At 37.9% G+C, this 20562-nt stretch overlaps 1 protein-coding gene across 6 annotated transcripts in view; it reads right to left on the bottom strand.

Annotated features, from left to right (window-relative positions):
* The window catches only part of ARHGAP24 (Rho GTPase activating protein 24), a 531966-nt gene that overhangs the window by 110311 nt on the left and 401093 nt on the right, over window positions 1–20562 (bottom strand). Inside the window, exon 1 of one of the 6 annotated variants that reach the window (XM_047717879.1) lies at window positions 12074–12169. The exons of the other annotated variants lie outside the window; for them this stretch is intronic. Coding sequence (XP_047573835.1) covers window positions 12074–12080 — 7 coding nt within the window. The 5' untranslated portion in view covers window positions 12081–12169. Of the gene's footprint in view, window positions 1–12073; window positions 12170–20562 lie in introns of those variants that run through there. 6 annotated transcript variants of the gene reach the window in all.

Raw genomic sequence — 20562 nt, 5'->3', positions numbered from 1 at the left:
TGTACAGAGAATGTATAAGCATACAAAAAGATCTGCAGGATAAGGCAAACTTAAATTCCTCACATTACTTAGTTTTGCATGTAAATGCATGTTAACTGTGCTTCCTGCATATCTATTCCTCCCCAAACTCAGTGGACATGATCATCCAATGTTGCTGAATGCATCCCGAATGGTTCAGAGAAGAAAACATACTGATAAAAAGGAAGGCAGATTGTTTGCAAATACGTTGATCAGCAGGTAGACATGGTCAAGCAGCCATTATAGACCACTATAGTAAGCTTCCTAGTCAGTAACTTTGATGATTACTCTAGTTTTGCTTTGAATGAAAAGTGGACAGCATGCACATTTTAATATACACATTCTTTTTTGTTCATATAATTTGTTATGGTAGCCATTTTAATGTTGTAAAACTTAGTGGCTATTACTACATTAATATCTGTATTATCTTGATTATTTTGTGACTATCTTTATTATCTGAGGTTCCTCACATTTTTAAAATAATGGTGATGGATATGGACTACTTTTAAATAGTAGTATGGGGGGCACCTGGGTGGCTCAGTCGGTTAAAGCCTCTGCCTTCAGCTCAGGTCATGATCCCGGGGTCCTGGGATTGAGCCCCGCATCGGGCTCTCCGCTCAGTGCGGAGCATGCTTCCCACCCCCTCCCTGCCGCCCTGCCTCCCTCTCTGCCTACTTGTGATCTGTGTCTGTCAAATAAATAAATAAAATCTTAAAAAAAAATAAATAGTAGTATATATTGCATGTGCAGATACTGAAGTCCAGGGGTGTTTTGGGACTTTGGACAGCATTAAAAAGAAGCTGGACTTTTAATTTACAGTTTGGTTTAAATTTAATTTTACCCAGGGGTTGACCAGATGATATCTCAAAGTATATTTTGTCTCCAGAATCTATTATTTTTGTCACATAATGTTATTTTTGTCTTATTTCTTTATCACTGGATATTATCTCAATAGCCCTTCACCTTAAAAAAAAAATTCTGTATCTTCTTTTTCCTTGTTGATTCTGTTTCTGCATACTAGTAAAATTAAAAGCAAAGTAAAGAAATAGTGACCTCTGGAAGTACGTGAATAAAGCAAAGATAGGAAGTGAAAGTCCTACCAAATAGTGCCTGTAACATAGCCAAAGCCATTTACTGATTAACTGACCTTGTCCCAAATGCAAGGGAGGTAAAAATATATTTTGGTCACTAATACAGTTTTGTTCTTTTCTTATTTGCATTCTATAAACGCATTTCAATCTATCTATGCAGTATAGAAATTTTTTTTCCCTCCAAAGATTAGAGGTTCCCAAAATGAAGCAAAGAGTTTTAACTTTAAATACATTTACTGGTTTAAAACATTCCCAGAAAAGTTATCCGATTAATATTTTTAATGCAGTTTTTAACAGTTATGCTCCCTAAGCCATTAAAAAAACATATGCACATATTAAATTCCCGATAGTCTAACTGGAGTTACTGTTTTTTTTTTTAAGATTTTATTTAAGATTTATTTAAGACTGCCTGTGTGGCCAGTCGTTAAGTATCTGCCTTCCTCTCTGGTCATGATCCCTGGGTCCTAGGATCCAGCCCTGCATTGCGCTTGGTGGGAAGTCTGCCTCTCCCTCTCCCACTCCCCCTGCTTGTGTTCCCTCTCTCGTTGTGACTCCGTCAAATAAATAAATAAAATCTTTTTTTTTTTTTAAGATTAAAAAAAATCTTAAAAAAAAAGATTTTACTTATTTATTTAGGGGGCGCGCACAAGCAAAGGGAAGGGGTAGAGGGAAAGGGAGAAGCATGTTCCCCGCTGAGCAGGGAGCCCCACACAGGAATTAGGGCTCATCCCACAACCCTGGGATCATGACCTGAGCCCAAGGGAGATAGATGCTTAACTGACTGAACCACCCAGGCACCCCTTGGAGTAAATCTTTTACATTATTCTGGATGTTTGTATTGTCTTACGAGAAGCAGCAAACCAACAAGATCCCAACTCTGCCAGCGATTAGACTATCCTGGTTCGATGTGTTTTTGAGTCCATCAGTCTTTATTCATGTTCACAGTCTGACATTCTTCTTCTTAAATGATTTACCAAATGCATTTATAAATTTTACGAGTATCCTCAACCAACTCTACTCAGAATGGGCATCTCTCTGCAACCACCTGAGGCACTTATCTTGTTCTTTGATCAGAAGAACAAGGCATATGGATATAAACATGTATCTAAGAAGAGGGGATGTGCACCCACATTTAAGCATGGAGTTTCTAGTGGTCTGTGTAAAGGCCAAGGAGTAAAATCCTGCTGTCAATGCAAGCAAATCACATTGAAGTTTTATCAGACAGCCTGTGCCCAGCCGTCATGTGCCACTGGGAAGTCGCTAAAACTCCTTGAGTCTATCTTCTCCATGTGTGAAATGGAGATGGCTCTTCTCTACTGATTGTTCTTCAGACAGGAGTCTGATAATTGGTTTAACAACAAAACAAATACAAGCACAATAACAATAGTGAATAAGAAAGCATTTTGAGGGGTGCCTCGGTGGCTCAGTGGGTTAAGCCTCTGCCTTCAGCTCAGGTCATGATCCCAGGGTCCTGGGATCGAGCCCCACATTGGGCTCTCTGCTCAGCGGGGAGCCTGCTTCCCTTCCTCTCTCTCTCTGCCTGCCTCTCTGCCTACTTGTGATCTCTGTCTGTCAAATAAATAAATAAAATCTTAAAAAAAATTAAAAAAAAAAAAAGCATTTTGAAGGAGATGGTAGCAATTTGACATTTTTCGGACTCAATTTTATTTAGAGACCTTTCCCCAGAATGAAACAAAATGACAACAAAATCCCATCCCCCCGACACCCTACCCCCAAACAGCAAACAAAACACCTACCACCCCCAGAACATGAGGGGTAAATTGCTATAGAGGAAATATGTTGAGTGCCTGCTCCATTTTTACCCCCTCCTCAACCCACAGTGAACACATCATCATATACAAGACTTTCTCTTCCCTTCCTCAACATTTCATTCTCTTCGTTACTTGACCGTCTTGCTCTATCAATCTGCCTGCTCATCACATTGAAATAAAAATTAGGAATATTGAAAAAACACAGGAAGAAGAATAAGTGATAAGAAAATAAAAATAAAGAATGAGGAAGATAAATGAGAAAGAACACGTGTAAGAATGGGGTGGAGAGGAAGATAAAGGAGTAAGAATGACAGTAAGATGAGAGCCTCAGGGAGGGAGGAGCAGGGGAAAGCTACTGGCTTTAGTGTTAATGTTGGTGATAATGTTAGTTTGTATATAGGGACCCACAGAATGGAGGCCTCCCCAGTGGCCCAGCCTGCATCACAAATCTAAACCCTAGTCAGCCTGCACTTAAAGGAAATACCTCACTGGAGGAAATCTGACACCAGTCACTATTTTGCAATTCAGCTTCAGCTAGTTTACCTTATCCTGGAAAACAGGACTTGCCAGCCATGTAAGAAAATCCCTGACCTCACCAGTCATACCCTACTTTCCCTTCATTGTTTCTACTGTTCTAGAACACTTGCTCTTTGCCCAGATCCCTCAGGAAGAACCCTCCACTGCTTGCGAGGCACTGTATTCCCTTAATCCATGGATTGCTTGCCTTGAATTAAAGACATCGGTTTCATCACTAGACTGTTTGAGTTGTGTCATTTGACATTTGTCAATCACCCTTTGAATTCCCTGTAAAATTTTTGTCTCCATGTAAAATAATTCCTTGGATTAAAAACCTTTGATAGCAATCCATCATCAGGTGTTTAGCTATTTTTATTGTGGTAAATTATCTGATGTATATTATAAAATCAATTACTTTTTTACAGTTAGGAATAATAATATATGATTCCTTACCATTGGCCCATAGACAGATGACTGAACCTGATGATATCTTGGGGTTACATTTATGACTATGCTCAATAATTTATGTTGGTGAAGGAAAGCTAGTACACATATATATCTTTACATAAATTCCAAATAAAGCATAGATTAAAAAAATGACAAGCAAAAAAAAAAATCTATTGGTATGTAATATATAGAGTGACATTTCCTCACATTTGTTTTTGGAATTAATATTTGCCGGAAGTGGGTAGTGCCTTTCCCTGAAAACTGATCAGCGTTCACACTAGTATTCAGACTGAGAGCGGGAGCTGGGATTGACTGGAGGTGTCAGCTGACATTCTTTCAAGAGAGGATTCATCCTGTGGGAAGAGAGACTGAGACAGCCAAGGCTGTCCCAGGGGAATGGGTGACTGCTAAGGAAGAGAAAGGAATGGTGTAGTATAGCATACAAGGCGCTCTCCTCAGAGTACCCTCAGTATAGTACATATACAATGCCTAAATTGAGAGGATTTTGATAAACACAAAATAAAATCTAAAACAGATTTTCAAACCAAATCTCATGAAAGGTTTTGAGGGTTCAAAGAAATCCACTCGCCAGGACTCACGGGGTATATTCGCAAGCTGGGTCATGAAAAGAACAGACTATCTTGAGTGGCAATCCAGACCAATCTGTTTTTGAGTTAAGAAATGGGAAGATATTGCATTTCACCAACATTCAAAAGAGCTCCTCCAAGCAGAGGCGGATAGTGACAATTGCAACATTGGGATCTGAGAGGACAACTGAAAAGCATAGAACATTGCTGGGCCTCAGAGCGTCAGAAGAGGAAGTAGTAAAGGGGCAAGATGTCTTGGGATAGAGGACCTTTCGTCCTATCTGTCCCCAGTAAACAAACAATTAAATGAATGCATGGTGCTTGCTATGCAAACGAAACTTCAAGAAAAGCAATCTCTTCTGGATGCATCCTACCCAAGAGCCACTTCTACAAAGAAATTCTCTGACAACACTGCTAGGGGAGAGGAGACTAGTCTTCCCAGAACACAGCTGGAAGAGAAGTGTTCAAAACAAAAGAAGTATTGTTTTCTTGGGAGGAGATAGCCACAAGAGAAAGAGATGGAAGATTCTTCAAGACTGAGAGAGAAAATTATTTTAAAAAGGACAATAATATGCAAGTAATTAAAAACTTGCAGTAAGCCTAAAAAAGGTAATATTAACTTGACAATTGCATAATGATATCGGTAACATAATGTTAACAAAATAAACCGCAGCAAATATTTCTGTTACATTTGGATCACTTTGTTAAAATTTAGTAATTTGTTTTAAATATCCCACCGAATATTCTGTTTATTTAGCTCTACCTGATATCAAGAAGTACGTGCTTACTTAGGAGTAGGAGCTCCTTCTGTTCTTGCATTTTTGTTCCAATAAAATAATTATTCTTATGGATTTAGTCACAGAAGCCATTAACTTTACATTGAAATACTCTCTACCATGGAATTAAGGTAATTGATCACTCCACACTGAGATCTACATGCAACCTCTGGAAGAGAAAAATGACCTATAAATCTTTCAGACAGGTTTTGGGAACTGGCATTAAATTTCCATATTATCAGGCAGGCAGCCTAGAAACAATAGCAAAATGCTAAGAAATAAGATGCAAATGGTCTAGCACTAAGCTTTCTGAGGCTGAGCTGCTGATCATTAGTCTTCCATATGCCACTAAAAGCAAAATTCCCATATAATACTCTTCATCTATACACTGTACCATTTGTATCTAGAATCGTCTCTGATTTTAAAAATGGTACAGAGAGAGGCCAGCCTGGATAAGTATGAAGGAATTAGAAGTATGAATTCTACCATATAACACTGATTCAGAACATCCCACATTAGTAGTTGCCCACACACACTCACACACACACACACACACACACAAACAATCTCCCTTACAAAGAATTTTTTCCAGGAAAACAAATAGAAAAAGATAAAAAAAACCCAGCTGCTCAGAGTGCATGGGATGAATTCCATGCTCATTTACATGTGTCTTTCTGAGCGTCCTGCTGGCTGAAACCCAGGTGATATTCTTTGGGATAAAAGCCTTTAACATGAGAAACTAGTCAGAGCATGAATAAATTTCCATGGGCTGTGCCAGTTCTGGTTCTAAACCTGCCAATGTAAAATTCTCCATGGCAAGCTAAGGGAGCTGGCAGCAAAAGACGAGTAAATGATGTCCTATATTTTGATTCCTTCACCATTTCTGTCTTGTCTCCTGCCTGTAAATATTTTAATGAATAATGTGGGGTTTAGTCATCAGCTGTCATTAAATCCCTAAGTGATTCAACTTTACCTAGAGTTTACACAGGAAGATGAGCAAAATTTCTACTGTCAATCATGCTGCCTGATGTGGGTGAGCCTCAAAGACTAACAGAAGAATGCTGGTCATGGAGGAAAAGGAAGAGAAGACAGCAAACCAAATACATTTTCCGTGAAACCTTTCCCTTCTTTTTCCATTTGTTTTTCCTCATCCTCTTTCTTTGGCACATCATCGTCCTCTATCTTCTCCATAAATAGTGGCCTCTTCTTATGGGAGCCTCTTTCTGATCTCACTTATTCCTCTAAACCTGGCTTTTCACCCTATGACAGTTCTTAATCTTCCATCTTCAGCTCTCATGTAGGTGAAAGAGGTATTAAATTGACTCCAAACAGAACACCCTCAAATAAGAATGATCGGTATCACCCCAAACTTGCATTTCTTCTTGCGTTTCTTATCTTGTTTGGAAATTACTCAAGTCCCATTGGACAACTCTTTGACCTCCCTGCTGAGGTCCCAGACCTAATTGGTCACTTAGTCTTGCTAATCTTACCTCCAAAATCTCTCCCCAGTTCATCCTTCCCACCAAAAGTGAAGCACCCTGCTCTAGTGTGGTCTGTCATTCTCTCTCACCCAGATGATGACAGCTGACTCTCCTGGTGCCCCTCTCTCTGATATAGCTCCCCTCAGCAATTCCCCACCACACTGACCCCATGCAGTCTTTTTTGTTACACATTTGTTACATGTGTACTTACTGGTGCCTGCCTATTGGGTTACAAGGCTTTAGAAGTGAATGAAACAAAACGTTCCTGCTCTAATGGATTTTACAAGCAAATGTCAGTGACTTAATTTGATAATTCCTCTGATTAAAAACCTTTGATAGGAATCCATCATCAGAGAATAAGGTCCCCATGCTACAGACACACAAAATCTTTAAAATCTGCCTTCAAACCCATTTCCAGTCCTCTTTTTGTTTTTTAACCCCCTTTTTAATTTCATTTTTAATTTGAATAGAAGTGACACACAATGTTACATTAGTTCCAGTCCTCTTTTTAATCCTAATCTCACTCTTCTCACCCTGTGTGTCCAGGCAGACCACTCCAGCTGCCATTGCCTGAACATGCCTTTATTTATGTGTTTCCTCCTATGCCTCTTTATTTACTTGCACAATTTGTTAAAGCTTCAAGTCCTACCTAGAAATTTTCACTTTCTGTGAAGTTTTCTCACCATCCTAGTTGGACTGAATCTCTGTCTTCTCTGCGACCATATTTGTTCACACCTCCCACACAGTCCAAATTCACAGAATATTACCATTCTTAGCCACACAGCTGTCTCCCCTATCAGGCTGTGGGTTCCTTTAATGCAGGAAAAATGATGTAGTCTGCTTTGTATCTTGGGCCTCTACCAAAAATTCTGCCACGATGATGAGAACTCAGTAAGGGTTTTGTTCAATGACCAAAAGCAAAAATGAAAACAAAAGGAAGAGGGGAAAAGGAAGAGAACAGTGACCGGAAAGTTAGGGGCAGGGAAGTCATGGGGAGGAAGCGATGGGTAATAAAACAGTTAACAACCTCTATTTTGCACTCAGTAAATGCTAAGGATTAAGTGCCATTGTTAACGGATGGCTAAGAGGAAAGACACTGATTGTCCCCAACAGACCTGTCAACAGTCCAATGGTTCATTCCCTTAGGTCGGCTTTTCATAACAGGGAAGCTTTGCTTTCCCACAACACTGGCACGTGGTGAGGAAGAAACTAGACATACATCATTTACAAGAAAATGAAAACTGTAAGCCCCCTTTCAGCTCAAGGATTTAGGAAAGAAAGAAGACGATGAAAGAAGAGGTAATAAAAAATGAATGGAACGGCAATAAAAGTCTTAGAGGGTCAGTGCAAGATTCTGCCAGAGCACAGGTGATTTATGTATGAACAAGGGATTCAGGGGGATTAAGAAATATTGTGCTGGGACCACTCTCGCTACTATAAGCTATAAAGGATAGAAGTATCAGGAGGCATGGCAGTATTTATCAAACAGGCCATTTCACTTGCTGTGTAAACTTCAGGAGAATGAATGCAGGATTTTAACCAATGGGATAGTTTGTGTTTTCTCTTGGCATTCCATCCATTTTGCTCCGTAAACACTAGCAGACAAGCCGCTAACTGGCCACTGAAAGAAGGCGTGCGGTTATCAAAGTTCTCTGACATTTCAATCAGGGAACCTCGTTGTACGCTATCCTATGCAGCTAAGCCTAGCAGATGGCAGAATGAAAGGTATTTTATTTTCATTTTCATTTCCCATGAGGTCCTATATTTAAAAAGAAGTAATGATCCCTGGCAAATTATTGAGACGTCTCCTGAAGTACATTATTTCATCTAGAAATAAGAACATTAATTACAATTTTGCTAATTAGGAAGGTATAGAAATTTGTAGTTTATCTGCACTTAGCATAAACAAGTGACACTTTGCATAAATATGATAATTCTGCCTCTCTCTCCATCTTGCAGTTTACTACCCAATGTAAACACTTTCTCAGTAGGAATGAGAATCGAAGTCCCAGTTATAATATTACTCTATATCCAGACAGAGCTTACATTTTTCTTTTAAATAAAAATTCTGGGATTTTTCTGGGTGAATTATATAAGCTATCCATTCTCTTGAAACAATTGCCTAGTCAGAATTTTAAAAGACAGAGATTTAATCTTTTTGACTGCTGTAACAATTGCTGCTCAAAGCAATTAACTCGATGCAATAAAAATACATCTGAAGCTATAAACATCACTCATAAATAATAAAAATAGAACTTTCTTAAATCCAGATACACTGAAACACACACACACACAAAATCAAATGAGGGTCTCAGGAGAAAAAGAGCACACAAAAAAGGACTTACTTCATTATACTTAGGGGAATAGTTTTTAAAAAAATATATCAATTTTTTAAAAAAAATTTTTAAAGATTTATTTCTTTACTTTAGGGATGTGGGGCAAGGGGAGAGGAGAGAGAGGATCTCCAGCAGACAACCTGCTGAGTGAGGAGCTCCATGTGGGGCTCCATCCAATGACCCTGAGATCACTACTTGAGCTGAAATCAAGAGTTGGAGGCTTGAGGGGCCTGGGTGGCTCAGTCAGTTAAGTGTCTGCCTTTGCTCTGGTCTTGACTTGGGGTCTTGATCAAGCTCCACGTTGGGGTCTCTGCTCAACAGGAGGCTGCTTCTCTCTCTGCCTCTCCCTCTGCCTGCCATTTTGCCTATTTGTGCTCTCCCTCTCTTTCTGTCACATAAATAAATAAAAACTTAAAGAAAAAGTCAGAGGCTTAATGGGCTGAGCAACCCACGTGTCCCATAAAAACATATGTCAATCTTTAAATTAAGAATAGGATAGATAGCTTTTTAAAAAATACATGAAATTTTAACCAATAGGTGATCTCGTGCCTATATAAAGAAGATGGGGTGAAAGATAAGGGAAAGGAAGGTACAGAATAGAAAGAAAGGCCACTGGTTTACATGAAGAAGGTTGGAGGGGGCATGGTGCTTCCTCTGGGCCCAGGTACAAATGACTGTAGAAAAAGACTGTTATCTCTCATAAAGCACCATTCAGTCAACATGCATTATGCAATCCAGGGAAAATTATAATTCCTATATGACCCAAGATACTGTTGGGTCACGAGAGAAAAGGTCAGCAGCTTCTATATGATAAAACCTGTTACTGTCTCTGCAGTGGCCACCAATAAACTCCAGGTGTAAAATGGTTATGCTGTCCATGAGCCACACGTGTTTAGACATTATCTTACCACAAAACATATATGAGCTACTGTCTTCAGATCCGTGGGAGCATACGGGGCTATTTCAACTGTTTTATTTGTATCTCTTAGGGAAAAGATGGATGTGGTCTAGCCTCAATATTTTGGCTTCTTTATGACAGGATTTCATTTTAAAATGTATTTGCCCATTTGGAAGCAAAAATGCTTTGCAATTAATACCTCCAAAGCTCTAGGAATACATATCAATTGTAAAGTGCCATTCAGAAAATAAACCTCAAATTACTGTTTATCATTCCTTCTCCCCAATCAGTTTGAGCAGCATAAACGCAAGACCCAATTTTAGCAATGACTTTAGGAAAGACACACAATCTCAGTCTGTGATGATAAAGGCTTGCAGGACCATCTTCTGGGGCACTGATTGCTCATCTCTAAAGTGTTCACCTTTACATGTCACAAGAATGCGAATCTGGAGTCAGGATGATAACTAAAAAGGGAAGTTTTTATTTTTCCTACCCATGGAGCAGTGCAGTTCGCTGTGTATATGAATCAGCTTTTAGCATCCCAAGCTATAATTTCTCTTTCATTTAGTAAAAATGTTTTATGACGGTTCTGTGAAACTTACTACATTATAATAAATAAATTGTGTTGTCAGAGAATGGGCATTGACAATCATTAAATTTTTGCTAAAAACGTTTGCTAAAGAGTATCTTTGGCCCTTACACAATGAATTACTTCCAAGTTCAGCTGCTGCTATATTAAAAATAAATCTGAACTTAACCTCCTGAAGGTGTTTTGAAATAGCATAAGATGATTCAAAATTCTCTACAGCACTAGAATAGTGATGCTGTGACTCTGATTAATATTTATCTTTAATTTGTTGGACAAGTACAACAATGAAATTGATCACAACTCCATTTCAAATTTCTCAAAATGAGGAATTCTCATTCTAGGCAGTACATCAATTATCCACCACTTTGCTCTCTTTAGGCAGAAAAGACAATCAATAAAATATCAACTGACATAATTACCCTAACTCTAGTTTTAGACAATTAAAGAGCCCGGATATTAAGAGAAACGACCCCTCTACTATCCATAACAATGCACCATTTTAGTTTTCCCTGTGGTTTTACACATCAGAGATTATCAAATATTTGGAAACAGGTGGAAGAGTCAAGAAAAACTGCTGTTTCCCCAATGCATTCGACAACTGATAATAATAGTGCTATGAATTTTTAACAACTATTTATATTTTCATTATTTTACAAGCCAGATAATGTATGTTTATGTTATATTTCAAGTTTTTATATTTTAGAAACACTGAATAACTTCCCAAAAAGATGATCTAGAAAATTCTAAAAATGTATTGTTGCATTCTCTGAGAAAGTTAATAAAACCCCCAAACTGGTTAGGAGTTAAGAGTTACTTACAGGTTTCTATGGGAAAGGCATTAGAAATCAGAATTTGTAAAAAACGATCCCTGAAAAGCATAATTAAAAAGGAGTACAAATAAAAACAAGTATTGTTTAAAAATCTATAAATAGGTACCAAGTTTCCAGAAGCAAATGTAAGCCTACATTAGGCTGTCCATGTGGATTACAAAAGTAAAAGGCCAAGAGAGTTATATAGCACTTAACTTAAAACACTATAATCAAAACCACATAAACAAACATTAAACTTTACAAAAGGAATCATAATGGATCTAATACGTACCACAAAGAACCCAAATTCTAAAATGTCTTCCTAAAATGTGTTGGCTAATAATGAATAAATCCAAATGCTAAAGAAAGGCAATTTGCCTTAAATAAGAAAAGTACCCCCCAGCCTCACTTTTTTCCCTGTTTGCTTCTACGTGGTAATTTCAGGCCAGTCTTGGGGTTTCTTTGTGTTTCTTGACAGACATAAAGTACCCATGTAATTTTACAATTTTCAAACCCATTTTCACCAGATTCAGCTGTGTAGAAAGTAGCTCATTCTAGAGATTATATGTATCCACACAATTTATTTGTGAAAGCAGCCAGGAGTAGACTGAAATAACAAGACTCCAAAATAACGAGTGTGGTTGCTCCAACAATCTCTATCTAAACTCAAAACTCCCAACTCCATCCCCAAGATTTCTTTATCAAAGCTTGCAAATATTTCTAATGAGAAAAAAAAAAAAACAATGATTTTACCTTCCATATCTTCTAGAAGAAAGTAAAACACTGCGCAACTTGACAATTTCAAATTCAATCTTCCTTCATGATAGGTGTGTTTGCGGAGAGGGTTAGTCTCTGGACCCCCAGAGGAAAGCGAAGTCAGACTGGGGGTTTGCTGACTTGACACTCATCTCCTTTTATCAGCTAAGGGTGAGAGACTAGTGACCACACATAATACTTCTGTAACTCCCCCTTAACAAATGTTTAGAAAGCTTGTCTTGACAGAAACTGATTACAGGGATAAAAATCACACCCCCTTGTCTCCTCACAACAAAGGGCTCAACAATGAGAAGATTAAAAGACAGGCTTTGAAGTGGCTTACAGTCCCAGTGTCTTTAAAGTCAAAATAGGCACAATTTTTTTTCCCCTCATTAACTTTTCAGCATCTTTTTGTTTGAATGGATTGGAATCTTCTAAGATCAGATAGTGCCTAAAAGTGATTTGTTTGAGAAAGTTTGAGCAAAACACCTTTGAGGAAGAGGCTATAGAAAATAAATCAGAATTGCCAATTCACTAAGTAATGATTGGGGAAGCTGACAGTGTTAATAAAACGAATACTCAAGTTTTCTGTTATTATCAGTTATGACCTAACCTACACGTTCTCACTCAAGATTTAACCATGTCTTATTTTTTGAGGGAACAGATGCTATAAACAAAGCTTTCACATACTTGGCCTCAAAACAACCACAGGAGTTTGAGTGAGCAAAGATTTTTGTTGTTTTAATCTCTACTTTGTAAATAAAAAGATTGAGTACAGTATTTTTCACTAAATACTGTATTTTCGCTAAATACAGTATTTTTCACTAAACATGTGTGAAAACTAGAGATCAACATGGAGTAACACTAGAATAAGCAGTTTTAGTATTCTTAATAAGCATATAAGAACAAAATGCAGGAAAAAATAAAGATTGGATGGCTTCCAGACTTGTGTTACATTTTCCTAATGTCTGTCTATTTTTTTTTTTTAATTTATTTGACAGAGAGAGAGAGAGAGAGATCACAAGTAGGCAGAGAGGCAGGCAGAGAGAGGAGGAAGCAGGCTCACTGCTGAGCAGAGAGCCCGATGCGGGGCTCGATCCCAGGACCCTGAGATCATGACCTGAGCCGAAGGCAGAGGCTTAACCACTGAGCCACCCAGGTGCCCCTGTCTATTTTTGTATTTGGGTTTTTCACTGTGTGGAGATATTATTGCTCTAAACTCTCACCATTCTTGCCTCACAGACCTCGTACTGTCTAGGTTTCTTCATTTCTCCTAGTTTAGCTAGTTTCTCAAGGCTTTGACATTGGACCTCTTTGTTTGTATAATAATGTATTATTTTCCTTCCCCAATATAACATCCCAGCAAGTGTACCCTAGAATCTGCACCAGCAAAACTAGATGGCACTGGCCCATGAATAAGTTCTGTTCTTTGTTTTTGGGTCTTTGCTCACCGCATTCCCACTAGTTGAAAATCTCTTCTATCAGTGTCATTGTCAACCTTAGTTGCATATTAGAATCACCAAAAAAAGGAAAGGAAACCTACTCTAACATATTTTATAAGCAATCCAGATGGTCCAGTGGATTCCAATATTCAGCCAAAGTTGAAAACACAAAACTTATCAAAATTCTCTCCATCTCTTCAAACCCTGTTCATAAACCCTTCCGGCCATATGGGACCCTTCTCTGTCTAAAGTTTCTCTTCTTGCAAATTTCCAATGAGACCTACCAAACTTTTTTGTAGGCAGAGTTCTCCAAGCCCTCAAATTCAATGACAAGCTTAGGAAAGGACATGTGGCAGTCCCATTCATTGCTTCATCTTTAAATCTCTTTGTTTCCTAGAACAATTCCTGCTGATTTGCTTGACCCAGACCATTTAAACACAAGACAGAGAGTGTTTAAATATCCTCAATGTCTTTCCTCACCAGTTAGGGTCTGTCCAGCAAGGTCTTTCTCCCTCTACCCGATGACAGCTCCAGCGCGGAGATCACTAGCTACGCAGTCCTGAACTATGTCTTGCATAACATGCTGGGCTCCAGTCTGTTCTGGGCATATCTTGCGTTGTTCCTGACTAACTCTCATTGGAGACTCTAGTTTTACTCCAGGACCTCATACCAGTTGCTGGTATTTGGATAATCATCTGATGATTCTATGCCATTTGACACTGGCATTGTCCCTCTACATTCTCTGTCGCTACACTCTAGCCATCTATTAGGAACTCTCTACATTCTCTTGGAAAATCTTTGTAAAATGCTTCCTGGATCCCATGGCCAGCTAGACATCACACTCTGATGGACTCACTAAATGAATGAAAAAATTTATTAATGACCACAATAGTATAATGCAGTATTTCTGAGAATGTATGCCTACATCTTCATCAAACACATTTAAAACACGATACATTTTGTTAACTCCTCTTTCAATCCTTATTTAATTCTTCAGATTTTCTATGATTATATCTTCATATGAGGCCTTACATTTTATTTTTTATCAACCTAGGGCCTTGGTTTTGAGTCATTAATTTTCCTTCTTTTTTTTTAAATTAATTTATTTATTTGACAGAGATCACAAGTAGGCAGAGAGGCAGGCAAAGAGAGAGGGGGAAGCAGGCTCCCTGCCAAGCAGAGAGACCAATGTGGGGCTCAATCTCAGGACCCTGAGATCATGACCTGAGCCGAAGGCAGAGGCTTAACCCGCTGAGCCACCCAGGCACCCTGTTAATTTTCCTTCTTTTGTAGTTCCCATTTCAACTTACTTCAAACTCATCTCTCTCTCTCTTTTTTTAAAGATTTTTATTTACTTATTTGACAGAGAGAGACAGTGAGAGAAGGAACACAAAGCAGGGGGAGTAGGAGAGGGAGAAGAAGGCTTCCTGCTGAGCAGGATGCCTGATGAGGTGCTTGATCCCGGGACCCTGGGATCATAACCTGAGCAGAAGACGGACACAATGACTAGCCACCCAGGCCCCCACCCCCCATCCAGTGGTGACTTCAAGATCCAAGGAAATCTTCCAGAAGAATTTAGACCTAATTAGTAAGTGTGGAGTGAGAATCACCATTTTAAAGTTTTATCTAACTTTTATATGTCCTTAGAAAATTGGCAAACTAAATTACCATGTACATATTATTTAGATTATCACTTAACTACTACTCAGAAGATGTAAGATATTTGGAAAGACTTCAAATCTTTACATAAAAATAATTGCATACTTCCTTTGAACTAAACTAAAACTGCCAAAATTAACCATCCTGAATTACATTTAAGGGGAAAGAAGTGAGCACTAAATTTTGTAACAATTTATTATAGGTTCTTAAAATTTGTAGCCTTTTTTTTTTTTTAATCCAGTTTTACAATTTTTGATGTTTTCTAAGGCTCAAAATCACCAAAGTACTCATGATTGCTGAGTATGTTTAGCAGAATAAAGACTTAACTCCCCACTCATGACTGACATTACTGTGTATTTTGGAGAGAGGTGGTCACTGTTGCAGAAGACTACCACATCTATAGGTTGTCTGCTGACATTTCTCATCATCCAAGTCTGATTTTCACAGAATCAAAATGTTCAGCAAATTGGGTAAATAGGGGAGATTTCAACTTAGCAGAATGTACTGTGCATGAGCACAGATGATTAAAAATAAACTATCTCGGGGAGGTAGGTGGGGGGGATGGGCAAAATAGGTGAAAAGGATTTAAAGTACAAACTTCCTGTTATAAAATAAATAAGGCATGGAGATGAAAAGTACAGTATAGAGAATATAATTAATAATATTGTAATAACGTTGCATGGTGACAGAGGTGTTTACATCTATCATGATGAGCACTGAGTAATGTGTAGAATTAAATCACTACATTGTATACCTGAAACTAATAAAACATTGTATGTCAACTACATTTCCATCATAAAAATTGAAGTTAAAAAAAAAAAAGAAACTATCTTGTCAATGTAGTTCATCCTCGGTAAAAAATGTACTATTCTGGGGGCGCCTGGGTGACTCAGTGGGTTAAAGCCTCTGCCTTCAGCTCAGGTCATGGTCTCAGGGCCCTGGGATCGAGCCCTGTATCAGGCTCTCTGCTTGGCGGGGAGCCTACTTCCTCTCTCTCTCTCTCTGCCTGTGTCTCTGCCTACTTGTGATCTCTGTCAGATAAATAAATAAAATCTTAAAAAAAAAAAGTACTATTCTGGTAAGTGATGTTGATAATGGTTTAGGCTATGCATGAGTGGGGGGGTAGGAAGTATATGGGAAATCACTACCTTCATGACAGTTTTATTGTAAATATAAAACTGCATATATATATATATATATATATATATATATATATACACACACACACACACACACACACACACTGACATGTAGAGAAAAAAATAAAATAGAAAAAGGAAAAGAAGCTACCAGGAGTTGGTACATATAGTGAAGGGAGAAATAAAGCTTTGACACCAACTCATAATACAGTGTCTATATAAGGATCTTCCTGCCTGCCAAATGAGGGCTGTAGTAGAGTGTTGGTTGCTATTGTATCATCTACATCACAAACCTAACAGTAGAGCTTCTGTGGGAGACCTGGTATCCAGAGCTGCAGAAAAGCCCAGAGTACTCAGGACACTGAGAACTATGGTTTTGTTTTCCTGTGTAGGAAATACATGCTTGGTGATTTGAAGGCACAAGCATCACTGATTTGCACGGTTAGATCTGACCAGTTTGACAATTCTTTGAAATTAGTATCTGTGAAACAATGTAGACTTAAGGAGATGAAAGAAAACTTACCCAGAGATTTACATAAATCATGTAAAAATTCCTGGACAGTCTGTTTTTCCTCTACTGCTTTTTATTTAAATGAATAAACAGCATGGTAGGTTAACAATTATAAAATAAATGAAATACATACAATCTGCTGCCTCAACAAATCATTTAATTTTATTATGTTCTTTTGCTATTTTGGTTACTATCCTTTGCACAAATACTATTCTGTGTTATTTTTTCAATTGCTGTTGTAATGTAATTAATATTTATATTGGAAAAATATATTCTTTTTATTTTCGATGGTTCATAGTTTCACAAGAAGGAAGACATAGTTTAATCTATGAAATGACACTAAGAATTTCAAGAAAATAAAAGCAAACCAAAATAATTACTGCATTGGAAGTCTATCTTTTAAATTTACTAGATAAAACTAGATAATAATTTTCCCAATTTGATCTGTAAAGTGACACCTAAAGGTAGGTAACGCATTGGTCAGGAATAAATTGTATCTCGTTTTATTTAAGGCAACAAAAAAAATCACAAAGAGTAATCTTCAGAATTAACATCATAAAACTGAAATGCACATGGGATACAATTTTACTGATTTATTGTCTTGGAGAAAATGCATAGAACAAGATCATGATGTTAGGGGCGCCTGGGTGGCTCAGTGGGTTAAAGCCTCTGCTTTCAGCTCAGGTCATGATCCCAGGGTCCTGGGATCGAGCCCTGCATCGGGCTCTCTGCTCAGCGGGGAGCCTGCTTCCTCCTCTCTCTCTGCCTGCCTCTCTGCCTATTTGTGATCTCTGTCTGTCAAATAAATAAATAAAAATCTTAAAAATATATATATTTAAAAAAAAAGATCATGATGTTAAACTTCATGCAAAAAAAGCTTAATAAAATACCTCCCTCGTTACTAGGCAGTATGTTCCTATAAAATATATACAAGTGCTCTATTTCTTAATGTTTCTTTTTCGCAAGATAAAATTCCAATGCCCTTACCCAGCGACATCCTTTGTAATATTTCAACAAGCACTGAAATGTTTGGTACTGTATTTGGTTGAATTGCTCAGTGGAGATTGAGCGCTATGTCAATTTTTCTTTCCACGTTCTTACACAGTTTCTTCAATGCTTTCACAAAGGTGACATCTTATATCATAAAGCTTGGCCAAAGGAGAAAAACTCAAGGTCATAAAGAAAATGGCAATGTTATATTGGAGGTAAGGGGAAAAAACTTAAAAATTGCTTTTTTATTAACCTCTTAAGGTATATAACTGGAGGAGTATCGAGAAGAGTAAGACGTTCTATAATAACAAAAACTTTGGACTTTTCTGATGAAACAAATGGATTGTGCAAGATCAGAAATGACAAGGCTTGCACATTTTATTTGAAGATAAGATTTAAAAGCATCAGGGGTGCCTGGGTGGCTCAGTGGGTTAAGGCCTCTGCCTTTGGCTCAGGTCGTGATCTCGGGGTCCTGGGATCGAGCCCTGCATCGGGCTCTGCTTGGCGGGGAGCCTGCTTCCTCTCTCTCTCTCTGCCTGTGTCTCGGCCTACTTGTGATCTCTGTCAAATAAATAAATAAAATCCTTAGAGGAAAAAAAAAATAAAAAGCATCAATACAGACTCTTCTTCATGCAAATAGAACTTCATACCACTTCAAAACTGGCTGAAAACATGAGTCTGGCTTGACTTTCATCTCTTTATGAACACTAATTACTATTTATTTATTTTTATTTTTTAAAGATTATTCATTTATCTTAGAGAGAGAGAGTGCATGAGCACACACATGTACGGATTGGGGAATGGACAGAGGAGAGAATCCTCAACCAGACTCCCTGCTGAGAGCAGAGCCTGAGGCAGGGCTCGATCCCAGAACCCATGAGACTATGATCTGAGCCCAAACCAAGAGCTGGGCACTCAACTGACTGAACCACCCAGGCATGCCCAATTTATTATTTATTAATAGGGATCTTAATGCAGAAATTTTCTCTTCAATCTTAAGAGATGATGGCACTAATAACAACTGATATTAATTATACCTTTGACAAATTGACTATCTATTTATAGGATCCATGAATGTAGGCTGTACAATTGTTGTGGCTCCTTTTTTGGAAGTAGCTGAACACAGCCTTCCTGAACTCTTTACTGGAGAGTATTCACCCCATTCTATGGCATACTATGCTCACCCTTAACTCAAAAAGATGTAATTTGGTCTTTTAAGAAATTTTCACAGAATCAAAGACACACACACACACACATTATCTGTCTGTATATATGCACACTTGAAATTAAAAGGGATAAAACTTTTCTGAGTTTTTGCAATCACCTGAAGTAACAGGCCTGCTAGATACAGAATAATTCAACTAGATAATAAGATGATATTTTCTCTTTCATTATGAAAGTATCCCATATTAGATTTTAATTAGCCACAAAACATCAGGCTATTTCTTAACCATTTTAACATCAAATAAAGAGTTTAAAATTCTGAGGTATATAGGGGCGCGCGGGTGGCTCAGTCAGCTGAGCATCCAACTCTTGGTTTCGGCTCTGGTCGTGATCTCAGGGACATGAGACTGAGTCCCACATCAGGCTCTGCACTCAGCACAGAATCTGCTTAAGAGTTTCTCCTTCTCCCTCTGCCCCTACCCTCGCTTGCATTCTCTCTCTCTACAACAAATAAATAAACTCTTTATAAAACAGAATTCTGAGATATGTATTAAGTTAATGTTAATTAAGTAATATCAATTCCTAAAACTGTATTTTCTATACATTATTTTGTTTTCACAATCATGGGCCAAACTTTCACCAGCAAACATAAATGCTTTAAACTCCATATTGTCTGGGAACATTTAATATGTTTTCTTAAACAACTTACAAAATACCTAATACAAATTACCTAACATAAATGTTTTGCATAGTTTGCCTCTATTCCATTTCATTATATTTTAGATAGGATGAAATGTACCATTATGTTCTTAAATTTTATTTCAAAATGAATACCTATACTCATTACTCATTTTTACTTTTCCTCTACCACCCTACATCTACCATCTAGAAACATACAAAACAACAATAAAAATCAAGCTCAGGCTAACAGGCTACAAATGTTTCAAACATTTTTTAATAAGCTCCATATTTTGTAACATAGTCATGAAAAAACAAAAGGATAGATGATGGAGAATTATAGAGAGATAGAAATAATTGGAACAGAGAAATAGCATCTGTAACTGAGGATTTACATAAAAACAGAATCTAATAATAGTATAGTAGTTGACAAAGTACACCAACCTCAAAAACAGGTCACCTTAGTCTGCTATTTTTTTATAGATGAAAGGAAAGGTCCAGTGGAGAATGACAGAATAAGACTAACTGCAAACCCACAAAGAATCCCCCTTCGAACAAACTGTAGACAGGCTCCTCTGGACTCTCTTTTCAACTGGGTCCTACTTTTGAGCTTCTGTGTTCATATCTGCATTGTCCAATTTAGCAAGAATCCTGCTTAGAGAGTTTAGCCAGAATCTCCCACCTTTGATAACTGATGGGATTCCCCATTCTCCTCCATTCCCCAGGTGATGTCTGATCACCTCATTTGCTTTCACCAAGAATCCTATTAGGTTGGTGTAGCCCAAATTTCCCTTTACTCTTGATGTTTCGTCTTACTAATTTTCTATCCACCAATCTCCCCTACCCCCGCACCTTCCTTGATTCCGCTCTTCATTGTTGTATTCACAGTTGAGCCCAGCTTCT

Source organism: Lutra lutra, chromosome 2, assembly GCF_902655055.1.
Source record: "Lutra lutra chromosome 2, mLutLut1.2, whole genome shotgun sequence".
Lineage (NCBI taxonomy): Eukaryota > Metazoa > Chordata > Mammalia > Carnivora > Mustelidae > Lutra > Lutra lutra.
The sequence above is the reverse complement of the archived record's forward strand: the minus strand, read 5'-3'. Positions and strand labels throughout refer to the sequence as shown.